This window comes from Dermochelys coriacea, chromosome 9, assembly GCF_009764565.3.
Source record: "Dermochelys coriacea isolate rDerCor1 chromosome 9, rDerCor1.pri.v4, whole genome shotgun sequence".
Classification (NCBI taxonomy): domain Eukaryota; kingdom Metazoa; phylum Chordata; order Testudines; family Dermochelyidae; genus Dermochelys; species Dermochelys coriacea.
Genome location: NC_050076.1, coordinates 49047754 through 49069600, shown reverse-complemented (window position 1 = coordinate 49069600; position 21847 = coordinate 49047754). Strand labels below are relative to the sequence as shown.

The 21847-nt window shown below is 44.6% G+C and overlaps 1 protein-coding gene across 1 annotated transcript in view; it reads left to right on the top strand.

The window, feature by feature from the left end:
* Nucleotides 1-4865: 4865 nt before the first annotated feature.
* Nucleotides 4866-21847, top strand: part of EFHD1 (EF-hand domain family member D1) — a 38650-nt gene continuing 21668 nt past the window's right edge. Inside the window, exon 1 of the mRNA XM_038416914.2 lies at nucleotides 4866-5303. Within this exon, the coding sequence (XP_038272842.1) occupies nucleotides 5002-5303 (302 nt within the window). The 5' untranslated portion in view covers nucleotides 4866-5001. The remainder of the gene's footprint in view (nucleotides 5304-21847) is intronic.

The following is a 21847-nucleotide window of genomic DNA, read 5'->3' as shown; positions in this document are numbered from 1 at the left end:
TATATGATGTTTGCTGTAGCCATCTCTTAAGCTCGGGTACATTCTCAGCATGCAAATGTAGCAATTGAATGAAATTCAGATTTTCATCTTTGTGAAAGGCCACTGCCTGTGCTGCTAAAACCTGCAACAAATTTATAATTTTCAGCAATGAAATCCTTGTATGCTGCATATCAGGTTTTTTGCCTGCCAACATAAGGCTATCTACATATTCTTCTTTTTCAGACGCAGAGACATTCTGAGCAGCAGCTTAGTGTACAGAAGACTTTTCATGGCATGAAAACCTTTCTAATGCTTTGTTCCATGAGCAAAACCCATTATTCACAAAAGCTGCTAATGATTCTTTGTCTCTACTTGTAAATGGGAGAAAATGTCTAGCCATAGCTGTTTTGCAGCAAATAGAGCAGGAAACACAATACTTCACACTACCATATTCTATCCATTTATACTGCGCACCCCCTCTCCAACTCCCTAGAAAATATCTCCCTTTGCCTCATTTTTCTTTGGTGTTTTGTTTGCTCTCATTGTTATCAAAACTACTGGTAGCAGATTCAGCAGTCAGATCGTCCACTGTTGCAGCAGATTCTACCATATTTGCTGAAGCACTTTAGGTTCCTGAAGGTTCCCCACTATTGATTTTCAACACAAATTTATCCATCTTTCAACCTGGCCCTACTCACATCCATTACTTAACCGTGAATCACAGTATACTACAGTATACTATATACAGGGTCTAATAATTTCGCCTTCCAGTTTCACTGCATGCCATGTACATGCTCTTGCCACCTACTGGTGCATTGTAAAATGTCAGTTTAAGACAAAGTAACTTCCAACTGACATCTTTAATAACCTTATCACATAAAAAAAAAAAACAACATTGTGGCTCATGGGCCCTGGAGCACTCATGAAGTTGGCACCTATGCATGTTTGACCTCTAGTTATTTCCTGCTGGGATGCCTGTAATAACTCTAAATAGAGGGGTTGGTACTAATTTTCATTTTTTAATAAAGATTTTGTTGTACACTAAACTAGTGTGAGTGCTTGGGAAAAGAGGAGGCAGGAGGCTTATCCAAAGTTTTTAATAAAGTACCAAACTCTTATAATTGCTTACAAGCAATAGCAAATACAGTGATCTGCATACTGCAAAAATACATAGTTGATCATATTTCTGCAATAATGTCACCAGGTGATGTGAAGCTACAGGTACACCTACCATCGCTTATGTCTCTTACTTGCCCACATCCAGCCCTAGTGATGACAAGTGCACTTTCTGTTTTCCTATATTAGGCCTGCTAACCAGTCGTGGCTTGAGCCTATTCCTGGCAAAAACTCTCCCCCTTTATCCTTGCAGATGTTGTACTGCATACCACACTATGGGATTGGGCATAGGGGAACCCCATAGTTTTGTAGGTAGTGCTATCTTGCCTATACAATAGAACCTCAGAGTTACAAACACCAGATTTATGAACTGACCAGTGAACCACACACTACATTTGGAACCAGAAGTATGCAATCAGGTAGCAGCAGAGACCCCCCCCCCCCCAAAAGCAAATACAGTACAGTACTGTGATAAATGTAAACTACTAAAAAAAAGGGAAAGCAACATTTTTCTTCTGCATAGTAAAGTTTCAAAGCTGTATAAGGCAATGTTCAATTGTAAACTTTTGAAAAAAAAACTTTAAGTGTTAGAGTTAAGAACAACCCCAATTCCCAAGGTATCTCAGGTTCTACTGTACATTCTTCCATCATCCTGTAATGGCTTAGTGTCTCTAAACAGTCTTCTGCCATCAGGATTGGGTTTTATAAGCCAGGACTGTAAAAACTAAGTGGAGACCTCTAAAAGTAACAGTGATACTGACCAAGATCTGCAGAATGATGGAGTAGTAGCCTTTCCAGTTGACGGTCATGCACTCCTTGTAGTGGGCAAACTATAGGCGCATGTGCCACTGATGACTCAGCACCATTCAGGAAACTATTCTTTCAAATCCAGCTAATCTACTAGGGAAAACATAGTTCCAATCTATAAAGAGGGAAATAAGGATAACCTGGGGAATTACGAACCAGTCAGCTTAACTTCAGTACTCAGAAAGATAATGGAGCAAATAATCAATAAATTTGCAAACACCTAGAAGATAATAAGGTTATATGTAACAATCAACAGGGATATGTCTGTCAAGAACAAATCGTGTCAAACCAACCTAATAGCTTCCTTTGACAAGCCTTGTGGTAGATGTGGTGTATCTTGACTTTAGTAAGGCTTTTGATACTGTCCCCCATGATCTCCTCATAAACAAACTAGGGAAATGCAGCCTAGATGGAGCTATGAAAAATGTGGGTGCATAACTGATTGGAAAAGCATTCCTAGAGAATAGTTATCAGTGGTTCACAGTCAGGCTGGAAGGGCATATCAAATCGGGTCCCACAGGGATTGGTCTTGGGTCCAGTTCTGTTCAATATCTTCATAAATGATTTAGATAATAGCATAGAGAATACATGATGTTTGAGGACAATACCAAGCTGGGAGAGACTACAAGTGCTTTGAAGGATAGGATTCAAATTCAAAATGAGCTGGACAAACTGGAGAAATGGTCTGAAGTACATAGGATGAAATTCAATAAGGACAAATGAAAAGTACTCCACTGAGGAAAAAACAATCAACTGCACACATACAAAATGGGAAGTGATTTCCTAGGAAGGAGTATTTAGGAAAGGGATCTGGAGGTTATTGTGGATCACAAGATAAATATGAGTCAACAGTGTAGCGCTGTTGCAAAAAAAATGAATATCATTCTGGGCCATAGGCGCTGACTCCATGGGTGCTGCAGGGCTGGAACACCCACGGGGAAAAATTAGCAGGTGCTCCACACCCACTGGCAGCCAAGATCTCCCCCCACATCCCTGAGCGTGGAGTCCCCACTCCTTCTCCCAAGACTTCCCGCCCACTGCCTAACAGCTGTTTGGCAGCGCTTAGGATTTTCCAGGAGGTATAGGGAGGAGTAGGGATGTTGCATGCTCGGGGGAGGAGGCGGTAAAGAGGTGGGGTGGGGGTGGGGACTTGGGGGAAGGGGGTGGAACTGGGGCAGGGCGAGGGTGGTGCAGGGGTGGGCGGGGGGGTTGAGCACCCACAGGGCAGAGGGCAAGTTGGCACCTATGTTCTGGGCTGTATTAGCAGGAGTGTTGTAAGAAAGACACAAGAAGTAATTCTTCCACTCTACTCTGTGCTGATAAGGCCTCAGCTGGAGTATTGTGTCCAATTCTGGGCACCGCATTTCAGGAAAGATGTGGACAAATTGGAGAAAGTCCAGAGGACAGCAAAAAAATGATTACATGTCTAGAACACATGACCTATGAGGGAAAATTGAAAAAAAAATTGAGTTTGTTCAGTTTGGAAAAGAGAAGACTGAGGGTGGACATACAGTTTTCAAGTACATAAAAGGTTGTTACAAGAAGAAAGGTAAAAAATTGTTCTCCTTAACCTCTGAGAATAGGACAAGCAGTGGTCTTAAACTACAGCAAGGGTTAGACACCAGGAAAAACTTCCTCTTAGGCTAGTTAAGCACTGGAACAAATTGCCCAGGGAGGCGGTGGAATCCCTGTCTTTGGAGGTTTTTAAGAACTGATTAGACAAACACCTGTGAGGGATGGTCTAGCTAATAGTCCTGCCTTTAGTGCAGGGGACTGGACTAGATAACCTGTTGAGGTCCCTTCCAGTCCTACACATCTCTGATTCTATTTTGGGTATATTAGCTATGTCTACTACCTGTTGGTAAACCACAGCAATATCTGCCTCGCCAACCTCCACCACAGTACTGATAAAAGAAAAGGAGTACTTGTGGCACCTTAGAGACTAACAAATTTATTAGAGCATTGAGTACTGGAGCACAGTACTGATAGTTGACCTGCCTGCAGCGGATTAGGGTAGCCAGCTTCCAGATGGCAAGAGGAACCAGCTGCTGGACTGGTATGGCTTCCTACACTTGTGTGTCCTCATGCTGGCGTGGCAAGGTAAGCATCTCAGCTCCATAGAAGTGACATTCCTCATGCTGTGCAGGCCGCTGAGTGGCCGGTGCCTGGCATGGGAAGGAGAGTCCATTCAGCAGGCACCCAGGGCAGAGCGCAGGGGGCACATACAGGTGCTATCCTGGGCCCTGCAGAGGAATGGGCCTGCTCGCTCAGGGTGGGCAGCCCCAGGCATAGGCTGCGCTGACGCTAGAGCAGGGCTGGCAGGCGCCCGCAGCTCAAAGCAGAGCCAGCTGCTGTACGTTTATCAAGGTCCTCCAGAGGCGAGCTGACCCCTGCCTTGCAAGCAGTGCTGGCCTGTGCAGCAGCATCCCCTCAGGGCGGGGTGGAGAAGGCTGATCTGAAATGGATGTGGGGGAGTGGGGCGGGCAGGGTGTGGTGGGAGGAGGATGGCGGACTAGGGCAGGGCAGGGTGTGAGGGGAGTGGAGCAGGGCAGGGGGAGGAGTGGGGTGGGAGAGCTGGGGAGTGTGTGGTGCAGACTAGGTGTGGGGGGGGGCAGTGGGGTGGGAGAGCTGGGAAGGGCAAGGTGTGAGGTAGGCTGGTTTTGGGAAGAGTGGGGTGAGCTGGGCAGGGGGACTGGGAGAGGGCTGGGTGTGGGGGAATGAGGTTGGGGGGCTGGGTAGGAGCAGGGAGTGGGCTGGGCTGGGCGTGGGGAAGGGACAGAGTATCGGGGGTGGGAGGGGCTGGGCTAGAAGTGGGGTGAGCTGCGCCGGGTCAGGGTGTGTGAGGTAGTGGAGCTGGGGGTGGAAGGGGCTGGGCTAAGGAGTGGGGGGCTCGGCTAAGAGGGGGGTAAGTGGGGCGTGTCCGGAGAGCCTGGCTTTCGGGGCTGTTTCTGGGGCCCCCAGGGCCAGGCAGGCGAGGGAACTTCCCGGCGCGTCCTTAACTCTCCGCCCCGCCCTGCTCCTGGAGCCTGGGAATAAAGTTCAGGGGCGGCCGCCGGGCGCGGGCTGGGAAGTCGCCGTGTGAGCGCAGCGCGCCTCGCCATGGCCACTGACGAGCTGGCCCAGAAGCTGCAGCGCCGGCTGCTGCTCGAAGAGAGCGGCCCGGAGCCCGCGCTCGGCGGGGAGGAGGCGGCGGCGGCGGCCTGGGGGGCCGGCCCGGAGGAGGAGAGCAGGAGCTCCATGCTCGCCAGCGCCGACTCGGAGCTGGGCGCCAAGCTGAGCCGCAGGCAGGACATCAACGATGGCACGGCCCGGCCCCGCCAGGCCAAGGTCTTCAACCCCTACACCGAATTCAAGGAGTTCAGCCGGCGGCAGATCAAGGACATGGAGCAGATGTTCCGCCTGTAAGCAGATCCCCGCGCCTGCCCCCTACCCCAGCCGGCCGCAGAGCGCCTGCCCCGGCTCGCCGCCGGCCGTGCGAGTGCTCAGGGGGCTAGCCCCGTGCCCCTGTTGTGCTCAGGTCGCGGGCTGCCTTGGGCGGGCTGAGCTTTGGGGAGCGGTCCTCCAGCCCCAGGGCGGCTGGCTAGAGACACAAGGGAGAGGGTGACTTCGGGAATCCTCTGCAGACAGGCCCTGCTGAGTCCTGCCCTAGCTCGGACAGAGCCGAGAGCGAAAGTAGCATTTAAAATGTGGGTTCTTGCATTGCAGCCCTTACCACGCTTTACGGGTGCGAATGAATGAGGTTAGGTTGCTCTGACTCCGGGAATTGATGGGCTTAATTGGGCTGCTGCTGACTGCATGAGACTCCGACTGCAGAACCTAACGTATTTGCACCGGAGACCAAAACTTTTCTCCTCTCTCCCCACCGCCCCGTAGCACCAGTTGCTTCTTCCTCTCTGAATCACGTCTGATTTGGCAAGTGTTTGCCGCTTTATCATTCCAGAAAAGTCACGTTGCAGCAGAAACACTTGACCCTTCACTGCTTTCCCTGCCTCTAGCATCAAACCGCAGTTATATTTAGCATGTTCCTCTAAAAATGACTGTTTGCCATTTGTTTTAGTAACTCAAACACTCTTTGAAAACAGGCTTCTCGTGTTTGTTAACATGCTGTTTTTCAGATTCCTGAAAAATATTCCATGGCATTCCTCCAAAATTTGGCTCTGTAAAAATATAAACCTCATTCCTGGAGAATGCTTTATCTTATTTCATAACTGGGTGGACTTGTGGCACCTTAGAGACTAACAAATTTATTTGAGCATAAGCTTCCTGAGCTACAGCTCACTTCATAACTGGGTGGTGAGCCTGAATCTTGAGTTGCCTGGAAGCAATAATAGACGTTTACTATTGAAATGCAGGGCTTCCTTAATACTTTCCTTTTAAGTTCACCTTTAAAGCAGGCTAAGTGGAGTATTCTGCACACAAAATGAACCTGAAGTGAGCTGTAGCTCATGAAAGCTTGTGCTCAAATAAATTTGTTAGTCTCTAAGGTGCCACAAGTACTCCTTTTCCTCTTTTTAGTGTCTGTGATGTCACAATTGCCAGTTCTGCTGTAGTGTCTCTCCCACTGAATCACTGATGTAGTGCAATTCTTGGAAGCTGTGCTGAGTTTTTCTATTCTAAAAGCTTTTAAAACGCTGCAAAAAACTTTTAAATACACTTTGTAAACTGTTGTGTGCACAAAATGGGGAAGCTGAGCCGCAAACAGCACTAACTCTGCTCCTTCTCTGAGTGGCTATTAACACAACCAGTCTTCCCCATCTACTTTTCCCTCTCCTAACTTTAATCTTCATGTTGATCTCACCCACAATTCCAGCTGTTTATCTACTACCTGGTGACTCCCTCCTTGCCTCTCTCCACTAACCTGCCATAGCCCCTCTTTTTCTTTTTGTGTATGACTGGACCAACTTTTTCAACAAGATCCTCCCACAATCCCCATGCAGATCCTTCCCCGATTTCCATTGATGCCTGTTTGTTGTCTACCTCTGGCTCTTACCCAAAGTAACAGGTACAGGTTGATGTCTACTCTGCCCATGTAAACATGCTTTATCAGTGGGGCTTCTCATGCAATTTTTTAAATCGCTCTCCCAGTGATTAAAATAAATAAATAAAACCACCCTGAACGAGTGGTGGTAGCTTTATCGCCTGGAGCTGTCTATACTGGCGCTTTTCAGCGCTTAAACATTTGTTGCTCAAAGTTGTGTTTTTTCACACCCCTGAACGACTAAAGTTTAGCGCTGAAAGTGGCAGTGTAGAGACAGACTTTTACTACAAATCTTTCTTGCCCTCAATTCTCAACCCTCCCTCTTTCTTGTATGCATCTTCCTCTCAAAATGCAAACATTCCTTGGTGTTGCCCATCCTCAGAAGCCCCACTTGCTGCTACTCTGAACTCAGAATGCCTACGCTTGTTGTCCTGAGTTTCCCCGCTTGGATTTTCAGTTGGATTATTTGTTTTAAATATCTTTGCGTTCAGCTCTGGCATCATGCCTATAAGAAATTATCCAATTAGTGATGGGCCTATGTCTATAGACCAATAATTATCAGTTGTGACATTACAAAGGGGTGTTGTAGCTGAGTAGGACCTAGCTAGGGTTACTCTAGAGAATTTAAAATGATGTGTGTATTAGTGTTAGCTCTTGCTTATGTGCTGTATGCTCCTAGAAAATGGATTAGTGTGGGGTGGGGGACTTTCAAGCCATGCTGCTGTTGATGCAACTTTTTTTTGCAGTTCATCTTTAATTTGAGTAAAACAATGGTTATTTTTGTCACCATTGTTTTGGAACAAGACCCTTTGCCAGTTGAATGAGACGCTTTGCTAATTAAGCAAATGCAAATGCATCCGATGAAGTGAGCTGTAGCTCACGAAAGCTTATGCTCTAATAAATTTGTTAGTCTCTAAGGTGCCACAAGTACTCCTTTTCTTTTTGCTAATTAAACCAATTAATCTGGGGGAGGGGGAAGAAGAGAGCAAATCCAGGTGGAAATGAATGATGAGTCTCTTCCAGCTCAAATAAAACAGACAAAACAATTAAAATATAAAACATGAGAGATTCAGCAAGAGCACTGCATTCAGTTTTGGAAATCTGAACAGAGCTCTTGCCTATAAAACTTATCTGGCTGCAAAGTTCAGCAGCTGCTGTTAGCTCTGTTTAATGTGATGACCCTGGAAGAGGACTAACTCCTGTCCATTGTTTAATTGCATTGCATAGTGGCCCTCTTAGGTGTTTTTTGTACATATGAAGGGGATGGGATAGAAGAGTTTTCAACCTAATACACAGGAGAGTTGTGTGTTGTATGCACTCAGTGCAAGTCATTGTGCTTCTTCTCGTATTATGCAGGAGAAGTGCATGACCTCTTCAACTTTTATTAGGTTAAGACCAACTTTTGATTTTGTGCAGCAATTGAATATGAAAGGCTAACTAATGACTCTCCTTGAGTAATGATGTCCCTTGGTGACAAAAGTTTCTGAGCTTTGAGTGGTGGCAATAAATCAAGTCTAAGATGGCATTCACTAGGCAATTCTTGCACATTCTCTAAAGCAGCATTTACCTAAGTAGGCCATTTCCCAAAGGACTGGCTCAGGTGGAGATATGGATGGGCTGGCCTTTCAGTTTCTCTGAGTCTCTGCTTTAGTTTTAAAACAAAAAAAAGCTGTTGTTGTTGCAAACAATTTTCAAAATATGACCCCAATTGCAGTTGTCAAAGGATAAATATTGGGGAGGGGGAAGAGTTACTTAAGTTAGGCACCAGTGTTGACGAAAGAACAAATTGATATAAACTGGCCATCAACAAGTTTAGGCCTGAAATTAGATGAAAGTTTCTAACCCTCAGAGGAGTGAAGTTCTGGAACAGCCTTCCAAGGGGAGTACTAGGGCTGAAAAACTTAACTGGCTTCAAGGCTGAGCTTGATACATTTATGGAGGGGATGGTATGATGAGACTGCCTGTGATGGCATGTAGTTAATCTGCTAGCTAGTAGCAAATATCTCCAGTGGCCGGTGATGGAACACTAGGTGCAAAAGCTCTGAGTTACTACAGAGAATTCTTTCCCTGATGTATGGCTGCTGGGTCTTGTTCACCTGCTCAGTGTCTAACTGATCGCTGTATTTGGAGTCGGGAAGGAATTTTCCCTGAATCAGATTGGCAGAGACCTGTGTTGTTTTGTTTTTTGGTTTTTGCGCCTTCCCCTGCAGCATGGGGCACAGGTCACTTGCAGATTTAAACTGGTGTAAATGTAACTTAAAATCTTTACATCATGATTTGAGAACTTCAGTAACTCAGCCAGAGGTTATGGATCTATTAGTGAAGGGGACTGGTGAGGTTCTGTGGGCTGCCATGTTTCAGGAGGTCAGACTAGATGATCATGATGGTTCTTTCTGGCCTTAAAGTCTGAGTCTATTGAGTAACTCCAATGTGGAGGGATTCTCTGCAGAGAAAGCTGACATATTTGGCAAGAAAGCAGACCTCATGTGCCTGCAAGACAGAGACAACAGCACCAAACATTCCTGGTATACATAAAGCAGTGAACATCAAAAGCAACACCTATAATAGCACACTACTTGTATGTGACAAAAGATAGACGAAAAATACTGCCGTGAAACATCAATCTACAATGAAACTCTTGTGGTTGAGCTTGACCAAATAGCAGTAGTTTGTTTGCAAACCACTTAGTGAACAATTTGCATGGCCAACTGACGTTCCCCTGTCAGAAAAATCGTGCCTTGTCATAGGTGACTTCCCTAGTCACACCACCATCTGAGGATACTACTACAATGGGGAAGAAGTTGTGAAGTGGGAGGCAACAAACTAGACCTTGCTGTACAATTTCAAGGATAAATGTACCTTTCAAAGCTGATGTAGGGATTGCACCCCTCATTCCGTCATAGCTTTTGTCACCTCTGAAAATATAGGGAGCTTCAGAAGGGAGGAGTTCCCAAGATGGCAGCACAGACTAATGCAAGTGACAATAGAGGCTGCAGTATAATCCAGGAAAACAAGGCACCTGATGAGATTCAACTTCTAAAAGGCTGACTTGGGAAGGCTTTTCCTCTGAATTGGATGGATCTGTTGGTAATAATACTCCAACCCACAAGCACTCTGGCAAATTTGTCTCCCTAGTGTGGAAGATTGCCCAAAAGCCCATCTCCAGGAGATGTCAGACACTAGATGTGCCTGAACTTTCAGAAGAAACCAGCCAACAATATAAGAGAGATTCAGAACTGTTTGACTTGGATCCCTTCAGTGAAGAAACCACCAGGTTCAGGGAAATGCTTATGAGAGAGATCAGAAAGGAGTGGCACAACCTCCAGGGGAGCTGATTGAAACAAGCCTGTGCCTTACTAGCAAAAAGCATGGGTCACCATTTGCAAGCTTAACCCTGATGGACATCAACCGAAGCCTATCGTCACAGTCTCTCCCAACCAAGTTGCACACCAACTCATCCTAAATGGTAAACCAGCCCACAAAGCAAAGTGCAAAACAAAACAGGCTAAGCAGGAACTCTGCTGTCACTTGGGAGATTGTAGAGTCCACAATGAGCAGGTCAACACGGCGGAGCTGGCAGTAGCCATAAAAATCCTGAAGTGTCGAAAGGGTGCTGGATGCAATGGTGTATCTATTTGAACTATATCTACACTTTGGGATGAGAGACAAGAAGTGGCCACTTGACTTCTTGAATTCTTGCATGGTGTCAAGGCTGATTCCATACTCTGGCACTTTGAGCCCACAAGGATTCTAAAAATTAATACTGGCCACTCTAAACTCCCAAGGTTACAGTTTCTCTCTTACCTTGGATGGGTAGATGCTGCCACCAACCAAGTGCAAAAACCCCTTTGAGAACCCAGGAAGGTGCACTTGGGATTTCCTTCCTGTGGGGTACCCTCAAGCCCTTTCACACCCTCTCTGGGGAAGAGCTGAAAAAGAAAAACAAAGGAAATCAGCTATTGCCAGCTAATTAAACATGTGCACAAACCCCTTAGGGGACACAAATCCAATCCTGTTCTTAGAAAAGGTAAATTTTATTAAAACAAAAAGAGAAAATACATCTGGAAACTCAGGCTATTGCTAGATTTTAAAAGAGCAAATACAAGGATTAAGCATCAGAAATAGTTTCTTGAGGTCCAGCTTAAAGGTTACAAGCAAAACAAAAGCATTTGGGGTTAGCATAGAGGAGTCCACAAGCCATACAGAAATAAAAAAGAAATAACCTAATTGTGTCTTCCTAGACGTTCCCTGAACTACTTACATATCTGGGCTTTCAAATGAGTAGTTTCTAGGTATGATCTGATGATTTTTTTTCATACCTGGCCCAAAACTTCTTAAAGCATCGCTGCTCTGTCCCCTCTCTCCGGAGAGCAACAACAGACAGACAAAAGGGGAGTCTTGTTTCACATTTAAAAAGTTCTAGCCTTCCCATTGGCTCTTTTGGCCAGGTGCCCACTCACTTCTTTTTACCTATGCAGGGAGACTTTTTACAGGTAAAGCAAGTAGAGAACAACTACTAAGAGGGATTTTATACCCAGCTAGCTAGCTGGCTGGCTGGGTGTTCATAAAAGGGAGCTACCCCCACCCCTTTCATTTATCACACATGGAGACAATGCAAATACCCAGGCTGTGGAGACAAGCTAAAGTGGTTGCACATAAATCACATATAGAACTGAACTTGCAAAGACTTACTGACCAATATCCTTACTCTGCTCAACCTACAAGCATATGACAGGATGAAAATGGGTATAATTGCATAATAGTGGAAGGGCAGCTGACTGATGACCAAGTTGGTTTCCCCCAAGACATTCATTCTATGGTTAAGTTGTAAACCTAACTCAATACATTGAAGATGGTCCCTGTCATTTTGCAGGTTTTGAAGCTATCTGTTGGCTGCTTATGACACTATGAACTGAAACTGGCAATTTTGAGAAATGGCAAAATGGTCCAGGTCATGTGCTCTCTGCTCAAGAATTGATGTTACTTCATCAAGACAGATGGTCAGAAAAGCAGAAGGCATACTCAGTGGAATGGCAGGTTTCAGAGTAGCAGCCGTGTTAGTCTGTATTCGCAAAAAGAAAAGGAGTACTTGTGGCACCTTAGAGACTAACAAATTTATTTGAGCATAAGCTTTCGTGAGCTACAGCTTACTTCATCAGATGCATTTGGTGGAATGGATTGCCCTAAGGTTCAGTACTATCACCCTTGCTGTTTATTGTCTATGCAAATAAACAGTCAGAATTCCCTGTGTGTGAAAATTAACTTATACAGATGACCTTTACGTTGCCATGTAGTCAAAAGATTTGAGAACTTTGAGTGCATTCTAACTGGCCCCCTGAGTGTACTTGGAGAATACTATCACACGTTGTTCCTGACTGCCAACCCATGTAAGACATAAGTGTTTACCGTCCACCTAAAAGACAGATGGGCCAAGCAAAAAGTCCAGTCACTCTGGGATGGTACAGTCCCTTGAGTACTATGAACATCCAGTGTACACTGGGGTTGCATTAGACCGAATTCTGACATTCAAAGAGCACATGAAGTTGGAAAAAGAAAGTGAACTCTAGGAAACTGGTCAACACAAACTGGGGAGCTGACCCCAAAACACTCAGAGCAACTCATCCTGTGTTGTTCAACTCCAGAATACAGCATGCCACTATGGTCATGCTCAAGCCATGCACACAGAATTGATACTGAACTTTTTATCAATACTGTAGGTTTTTCACAGGAACTTTGAAATGGACTCTCACACTATACTGCCTCGCAGCAGTTGCACCAGGTGGAATGTCTTCAGTAAAAAGGAGAGACAAAAACAGGTATATGATCCAAGACACACACTGCATAGACACATTCCACCACTCAAGAGGCTGAAGTCCAGAAACAGCTTTGCCCCTGAAAATCCATTCCCCAAAATACCACGATGGAAGGCTATAGAGTAACAAAATGATGCAAAATGCTGATGATCTTGGAGAACTGGTTCCTTTAAAACAACTCCCTCCAGGCACTGACCTTAAATGAAAACACTGGTGTATTCAAGACTGGTGACAATATGACTGAGGTGGAAGCTGAGGAATGACCCCAAATGTGATTGTGGAGAGCCTAAGCAAATACTTGGACACTTTCCTATACGGTGCCTTCTGTCAACATCCTGTTCTCCCAAGGAACTATTCACAATAAGTGATGACACCAGATTGTGGCTGCAGTTATGGAGCAATAAGCTATGATGATGGCCTATCACACTGCTTATCAAAGCACGAAAGAGGGAATGAAATCCACTATGAAGAGTCTACATATTCAAGTGCTCACTTTGCATAGGCCTTCAACACAAGTTGAAGAGGTGGCACAGTTTGCCTCCATCTACCTGGAGAAGGCTCATCTTTTGAAAATTTGGAAAGGTTGTTTTGAAGATCAGTAAGACAACGTTGGGGATGATGATCTAGGCAATGAAACTGCCAGACAAGTTCACAAGACTGAGCCTTGTCTGTACTACAAATGCATTGCTGGTATAGTTATACTGGCTTAGCCCCCTAGCGTAGATGTTACTATGCCAACAGAAAAACTACTTCTTCTGGCATATGCCACACCATCTCCTCAAACTGCATTAGTTATAGCAACAGAAACGCTTAGGTCAACATAGTTGCCTACACTGGGGGTTGTGCCAGTGCAGCTGTGTCAAGTGTGGTGAGGTTTTCCTACACCCCTGCCTGTCATAGCTATGCCAGGAAAATGTTGTAGGGTAGAACATGAACTGAGAATATAAGGAGTGAGGTGTCAAACTGAGGCACCCTGGAATATGCTCCTACTTACCATAAGCGAGGAGTAGATCTTCTTCATTATGGAAGTGAGATAGCACTGAAGGGAACTTAACATCTAGCTAATATGGTGAGTCAGTTTCATTTAGTTTGTTTGCTCTTGGGTACCAGCTGAGAAAACTTGAGGCACCTCCAGGAACTAATGACAAACTAGATTAGAATTCTGCAAACCAGAGAAACTAGGAAGATGGCCAAAAAGCAACCTGACAGTATCATGAAGAGTGTTAGCAGCAGTAAGAGCCAAGTGAAGGAAGATTAGAATCTGAATTGCAGAGTTTAGGCATGTTGGAGTCTGTGCAAACAGGAGTCTATCTCGTAAACAAGTGCAAGTGCATAAATAAAAATGGGGCATGTAACTTCCAGAAGGAGATTGGCTAGAGAGACTTTTGGACAGATGGCCTCAGGGCAGTGACTGAAAGGACAGACTCTGAGAGGAGAGGGTATAATGGATAGCGTTGAAGTGATCGTTGGAGCCAAATTAGATCCCCAACACAAGCAACATGCTTTGACTAAAATGGGAATTGTGTATTCAAGTACATAGTCTGGCACTAAGAGTTCTCACTAGTTGGTGAGTAGTGCTGTACTTTTAAGGTGTCACTTAAAGGAGCCAGTGTCTTGGTATGTGGGTCTGTACAAGGACTACTGATTTACATTCTGTGCTAGTACTGTCCAAGGCTGCCTATTTACCGCTCTGATCATTCTGCTGTTTCTTGCTTCCTGCTGGTTGGTTGGTTGGTTTTGTTCTTCTCCCAGAGCTGTCCTTCTAAGGAAGACCTGTGAAACAATTTCTCAGTCCACTCCCTCCCCCCTCCATGAACTGTTCAGCACGATCATACGTGCATGCAAAGGGACAGCCCTGGGATTTTGGGAAGAATTTGTAATATGAAAATCTGTCACCCCTTACTTTATTTTAAAAACAAGGCATCAGGGATGGCTCACTCAGTCTCCTGCTGCAAAAGTGAAGCATGACTTTGTGTTGAGCTCCATGTGTTGCCAAACACTTAGGCATTTCGGTGGTCATTTCTCCAAATGAGCTCTCAGATCTGGGATCCACTAGCTCTCAGCCATTAGAATTTTGTTTGCATTCTGGTGAATTTTAACACTTGCAATGATCTATTAGTCTTTATAATCTATGCAACACCTCCATGAGGTAGGCAGAGCAGTGGTGCTGGAACAATTTTTATAGCGAAGGTACTGAAGACGGAAACAATGTATTTGGGTTGTTGTTACTACTTCAAGCCAGGCGGTGTGGCAGAACCCCAGCACCCCTAGTTCCAGCACCTCTGAGGCAGAATAAAAGAGGGAGAGGAACACAAGGGTTAAGTGACTTGACTAGAGCATTTATTGAGAGGGTATCAGACCTAGGATTAGAACTCCAGTCCTGTGCTTAATTCATTATTTTGGATTGTCTCTTGTGCTTTTGAGCTACGTTTCATAACAACTGGAGATCACAATAACGCCTCATCAGAGGAGTTTGCTTCAAGGCAGGCAGCCAGGATGCAACATGTGGTGGCCCTAGCACCATCAGTGACACTCGGAGTGGAACTACCCCACAACTCTGTATTGGTCTGCTCCTGCCAAATATAAAGGGGGATATGACGGCAAGTCTATGGGTCCTAAAGATTGACCTTGGGTGATATTCACATATCGGTGCATGAATGACCTACGATCTTCAGGAAAAGTCCTGGAGACGAGTTTTTGTGCTCTTGGGTGGCCTTCATAAGGGAAAGTGTCAGAAGTCAATGAAAATGAAAACTGAAAACCTCCTTTAGGTTTAGGGCTTGTGTACACTTGGAAATTTACCAAAATAGCCATTCCAGAGTAATTATTCCAGAAGAGTTACTTTAGTATGACCCCACACATGGATGCTCTTTCTCCAGAATGAGTGCCTTTTTATCTGAATTTTAGTTTAATCCAATTTCAAAGTGAAAAACAAAAGTAAATGGATGACTTTTCCCTAGTATAGGAACTAGGAAAGATATCTTGGAGAAACTTACATGTGACTGTGCATTGAGAGTGCTGTGAGGTCCTGGAGCCATACTTGAGCATTGGTTAGCCATTTGGTAGGAAAGATCATCTCCCTCCACTTGCTTGTTATCAACTTGTAAAAGGTTTTATGGAATTCAGTCTCAGAAATGTTCTATCATCAGTACCCACTTTCCATTGTCAGGTGTACAATCGGTAAACTGGCTTTCATTAGCCACATGGGGACTTTAAACATATTTTTCTCAGTTTCCCTAGTACCGTATATATTCGTTCATAAGCCGAATATTTTTGGTAAAAAAGTGACGCATCAAAGAGTGGGGGTCAGCTTATAAACAGGTCTATACCAAAATTTGATGATTTTAAACTCTATGAAATAATTGAATTGAATATCTAATGCATTGTCATTTTGTTTACCTGGAGCATCTGCAGGCATGGACCCCCTCAGTTCCCTGTGGCTGTGGTTCGCCGTTCCCAGCCAATGGGAGCTGCAGGAAGTAGCGCCACTTCCCGCAGCTCCCATTGGCTGGGAACGGCGAATTGTGGCCACTGGGAGCTGAGGGGCTCTGTGCTTGTGAACACTCCAGGTAAACAAAACATCCCGACCCGCCAGTGGCTTACTCTGACGGGCCGGGAGCCAAAGTTTGCCAACCCCTGAAATATAGGGTTGGCTTATGAAAGGGTCATACAGTTTTTACTATTTTTACCTATCCATTTTGTGAGGGGGGGGTTGGCTTATAAATGAACTGGCTTATGATCATGTATATACGGTACTTATTCTTGCAACGACAGCTGGTCTTCTGGTTCTTTTCTTGGCTGCAAGATAGTCAATTGCTCTGTGGCTTCCCTTGGTTTTCAGATAAGCTTTGTATACTTTCACACACCATGTAGTGAAGTTTCTCTTTCTGCTGTTCTAATCTGGCCTTGAAGAAAGAGGAAACGAAAAAGTAACAAGGAGAGTTCCCCTTCCAATATGAAGATTTAGTCTAAATTTTAAACTGCCATAGGCAACACTTAAAAACAACTAGTATAAACAGAAACCCTTTTTTACCAGAGAAGCTGTATTAGGAGTGTTGGTGGAATTTATAAAAGTTGTCTCTGAATCACCTATATTCACCATAGGCCCCATCTTGTACTCCTTCAGTTGAATTTTAGCCTGAATGAAGTGAGAATGATAGGGCACAATGTATCATGTCTTAAGGATGAGATTGGGCTGTTGGCCTTTGTGATACTACGCTCCTTTAAACTTCCTCTTTTATGAACACACAAAGCCTCTAGGATGTATAATATTATTAACATGCAACCTAGGAGACCTGACTCCTTTTAGCTGTAATCAGAGGCACACCATAGGCAATGCAAGGATCTCCATGTGGCTGTTACCCAGGTGTTCCAGCCTGTTTCAAGAGGGGGCAGGCCATGAGAGGGAAGTTCAGTCTCCAGGCCTACTCTGTAAGCTTTATTAAGTACTAGCCAAGTACACAAGCAGACACTGTCCATCCCAAAGGACTTACAATCCATGATTTAAAAAAAGAAGACTGTCTCCCCCTTTCTATGTAATCAGGTGTGTACGACTTTCGTATTCTTTTCCAGGTCTGTAACTACAAAACTGAGTTCCTTTGCCCCATAGGGTGACAATAAATAGAGGTAATCTTCAGCGATGTGATCATGTCTGTTAAGAGCAGGATTGGGAGCCACTTAGATATTGGCAGTGAGCAAAAGTTGATACGTGTTGAAAGCTTAGCATGTAATGAGCTAGATGTAATAGGTTTCATAATCCGTTACAGAAGCCCTGAGCTATATAATCCCCCTTCTTCTGAAACTCTCTATGGAGCTATATCCAGTGGCTAAAGTAGATTGAAAAAGGGGGAGGTGCGTTGCCTCTTCTGCTAAAAGAACTGCATTCCCCTACCTAGATGTTCTCACAAAATATGGGTTCCCAAACTGTGGCCCGTGCTCCACCAGTGACCTGTGGGTTGCTGGCTGGTCACACGTTGCTGGGCTGCCTCCTTGCTTTGAACTTCTAAAGTACATAAAAGGAAGCTCTTTAGCTTTCTCGTATTTGTGTTGCAATAGGTATTACAGGTCTTAACCAAGATCATGACATCCATTGTGCTGGGTGCTTTACCAAACACGTTGTGAGGTCTGTCCTTGCCATGAAAAATGTAAAGGCCAAGTAGTAAAGATGAGGGGAAGACTCGGAGGTGACGTGACTTACCTAAGGTCACACTACAGGTTAGAGGCATAGCTGGGAATGGAACCCAGATTTCCTGCATCCCACTCAGTGCCCTGTCCACTGGACCACTGATGTCTCTGCCTTGTCTGTTTTCGGGGAATAGCCGTCGTTAGCAATCTGTCAACTCTGTGTAGCTGTACAGTAGTTGATGCCTAAGTGTGGACAGGAGCAAGACAGGCTCAACTGGTGCAAACTCTGGCTTGATCTTGTTTATGTTTAGGGTCAGCCCTAGTGCAGCTGCACAGTTAATTGGCCATTGATTGCTGAGTGTAGACAAGACTATGTATCCTGCATAAGCAACTGCTGTAGTTGCAACAGGAATGTTTGATTATATGGATTGGCTGCCCTCCCTCTCCCGTTACTAATTATAAATGGGGAGGGAGTTGGTCTGCAGGAGACTCTCACAGATGCAAATGGGAGTTGGGCACCAAACTGCCCTTTAAGATGCGATCCACTCTATGGAAAATCTGAGTACCTTGATCTCCTAGAGATGAGGGAAGGCAGCCCATACAACTAAACAACTTTAAAGTCAATGTTGTTCATGTTTTAACTGCCCTGCTATCCACATGAACTGGAGAATCTGAGACAGGGATAACCAGCAGATGTAACTTTCTCTACCTGAAATGTACATGGGTGCTTCCTTTGTGAGGCTAAGCAAAGGAACAGTTTTAAAGTTTAAACTTGGAGAGCTGAAATACAGGCTGTTTAAAACAATGAGTGCATTAAATAGAGATCTGGTATAAATGTGAAATGTAGAATTTGTATTTGAATGCTAATTATCTGTTAGCGCTTTGGTGGAAAACATTTCATGCATCATGAAGACAGTCCCAGCTGAATGTTAATTTCTCTTTGCCAGAACCCTAGTAGAAGTTAGGCTGCATGGTCTCCCATCTCAAATGTGTCCTGCAAAGTGGGGAAAATGGGTTGGCTTTTTTGGTATATAAAGAAGCCCAGGAGGTTCTCCCCTGCTTTTATTTTAGTTCTAATATAGGAACATGGGACTGACATAGTAGATCAGACCTATAGTCCATCTAGTCCATATTGAGTCATGTTAAGGGCATCTGCAGTATTGACATAATGGTGTTTCCTCTAGTTATGATTTCCCCAGATTTTAGTTGTAGCAAACGCTATTAATGTCAACAATGAGTACCTTAATTCTGGGATTTTCTAGCTTCTTAATGCTTCACTCTGCAACTTTGTTTGTGTGGAATTCACCCATGACGGTGGCTTCTGTTGCTGCCTCTGGCAGTTTAAACTCATTAAACAAAAGGTAGTTAAAAGCAAATTCTCCTAAACTTCAAGGCCTGCTCCTATGACTTCAGTACTGTGTGGCTCAAGTGCAGGTTCACTGTGGGACAGTCAGGAGCTCTGAGTTAAACCCAGGCGGTAGAAGACCCCGGAAGTGAAGGGAAGAGGGTCTTTACTAGTGATACTGAAACCTTAGTGGTTCAGGAGCCAAATTAGCAAGCAACATTACCCAAAAGAGCCACAGTAGTGTGAATTCATTGTTCTATTTACTATTGTACTGTGTATTCATATTTAAACAGTATGGTGGGGGAAATATTTACTTTATATATTATTTTCACAGCAAAATGACTCCCGAGTATTATTTTATCAACTACAATTGGTTAATTATATAGTAAAAGCATCCTGATTGGCTAATAATTAAATTTAGTGCTTTAATATCATGGGCTGCAAAGAGCCACAGGAGACGCATTAAAGAGCCACTTGCGGCTCAAGAGCCTCAGTCTGAGTATCGCTGGTCTACACTGACCTGAGCTTAGGTGCAAAATGATTCTGTTTTTTGGGGGGGTTCTAGTCTAGAGAGAATTGTCTTTAATGCTTGCCCAGTTGTGACTCAGTTTTGTTCAGACTCTCATGTCCCTTGGGAGGAAACTCTGTTGCATGTTATATAATACCAAACACCCATTCCCCTCCCTTTCCCCTGGGGTGTCAATGCTTGAATTTTCCGCCCTATAATTTCCTGCTGCTGAGGGTAGCAGTGGTGGGAACTCTACGTCATCCAGTACTGTTCATAGCCATTTTAGCAGTGGGAGCTACAGGGCTTGTCTACAGTAAACTTACCCCTTAACAATCAGTGCTAATGTAGACAAGGCCTCTGGTGACTGCAAGAACTAATGTATGCTCTTCTGGCAGAGTGACCAGGAAGTTTGCAGCTCAGACTAATTATAATCTGTAACCTAATTAGCTCTTTATTTTAATAATATGAGAATACTATTTTAACCATTATAATCAAATCCTCCTGGACTCTTACAAACTCTGTGGAGAGTCTAAGCCTTACAGCTCACCTTGGCACAATCTTCTAGCCTGCATAAATGGCAGCCCAGTGCTACAGGGTAGAGACGTGAATCTGAGAATTGAACTTCATCCTCTGTCCTCCATGCCATGTCTCCACCAGGGGAATTTGTGAGGAGAATGCCCACTGTTTCATCTTAACCCTAATAGGAGTGGAAAATGTCAGTAAGGCTCCAGTGTTCTAACCACATATCAATTAAACCTGCTCCTTGAGTGCTAAACTGATAAGAAATTAGTTTTAAACTCTCTTTGCGTGTTGTAAATAGAAACACTCAGCCCTGCAGTGGGAAGTACTTCATGGCCTTGTAGCATACCTCTTGCCCTCCCAATACTAAATAAGAAACTTACTCAGTGTAGGAGACTTCTCTCATCTCTTCTCACGCCTCAACTCTTCCTCCTTCCTCCTTTTCCTTCCCTTTGCCACCATCAAATTGCCCACATGGGAGTAGCACTCATATCCGGCTATCTGTTGCTCTTTCTGATAGGCCTCTATTCTGACTCTACTGGTTGCTTTGCCTGAACTACAGTCTCCCTGCTGGGACTAGCAGAGGAAGTGGCAAGAGTAGCGTAGCCATACGGGTGCATCTACATTGGCAAAAATCAGATACATAACTTGTCATTGCTCCTGCCCCACACCTTATCTACAGTTTGCAACTCCAGCACTGCTGCCATTGTCACAAACCTCCCACATTTGTAACAGTCAACACAAGGGCTTATGGAAATGCATGAGTGTCAAGCACACCAGTGGGATGGCACTTGCTCAGAGCAAGTGCCATCTACTATGCATTCCACTGCTGTGACTCTCTGCGGATACAGTACAAATGTAGACTATGCAGGATTTGCTTATCAGCTGCCTGCAGGTCTGAGTGCTCCCAGCAGGACCTGCAAGATTAACGAAGTGCCCAACTTATAATGAAAAATACAACTCTGTATACAAGTGAGCTTTGAAATATTGTCCCTCCATGGCACCCCTCCTCCTCCAAAAATACTTGTTTTAGTGGGGGTTGCACTGCGTGTCTGAGCGCTGCCTCACCACCATCTCCCACAAACATGAGCTCTGAAAACAGGCGCGCTAGCTGAGATAGCTTCTCCCCTACCCCCCATATGCCCAAGTAAATCCACTTGCCTCTAAGGTACTCCAGCACCCACTTGTTCTCCTGCACCTCCTCTTTGCTGCTCCTCAATATGGCACTCAATTGACTAGCTTCCTCCAACACTCTGTAGATGGTGGATGGCTGCACCATCACTCAATTTGCAATAAAATAAGCATGAGAGCTTTTTAGGGATCTGGAAGGAGCCTAGATGAAGTCCCTAAAGGGGAGATTCCACAAGGGCAGGTGGCATACAAAATGGTGCTGCCGCAGGGCCAAAGAGCAAGCAGGGCTCTAACTATCAGTATCAAAGGATTGATTTCATCATGCTGAATAGAGATGTATCTGTGGCTGTGTGGGTTGTATTTCCTGTTAACACTTTGAGTACTTGTGTCCACAAGGCTAGTTGCAGAACCAGAGGCCTCACGAGGATGCATGTATCTCTGTTGAATCATACAAATGTATCTCTCTTAAATAGCATAGTCATGTGGCTCTGAAGTACCGGAGTAACCTTACCAAGATTATATTATTA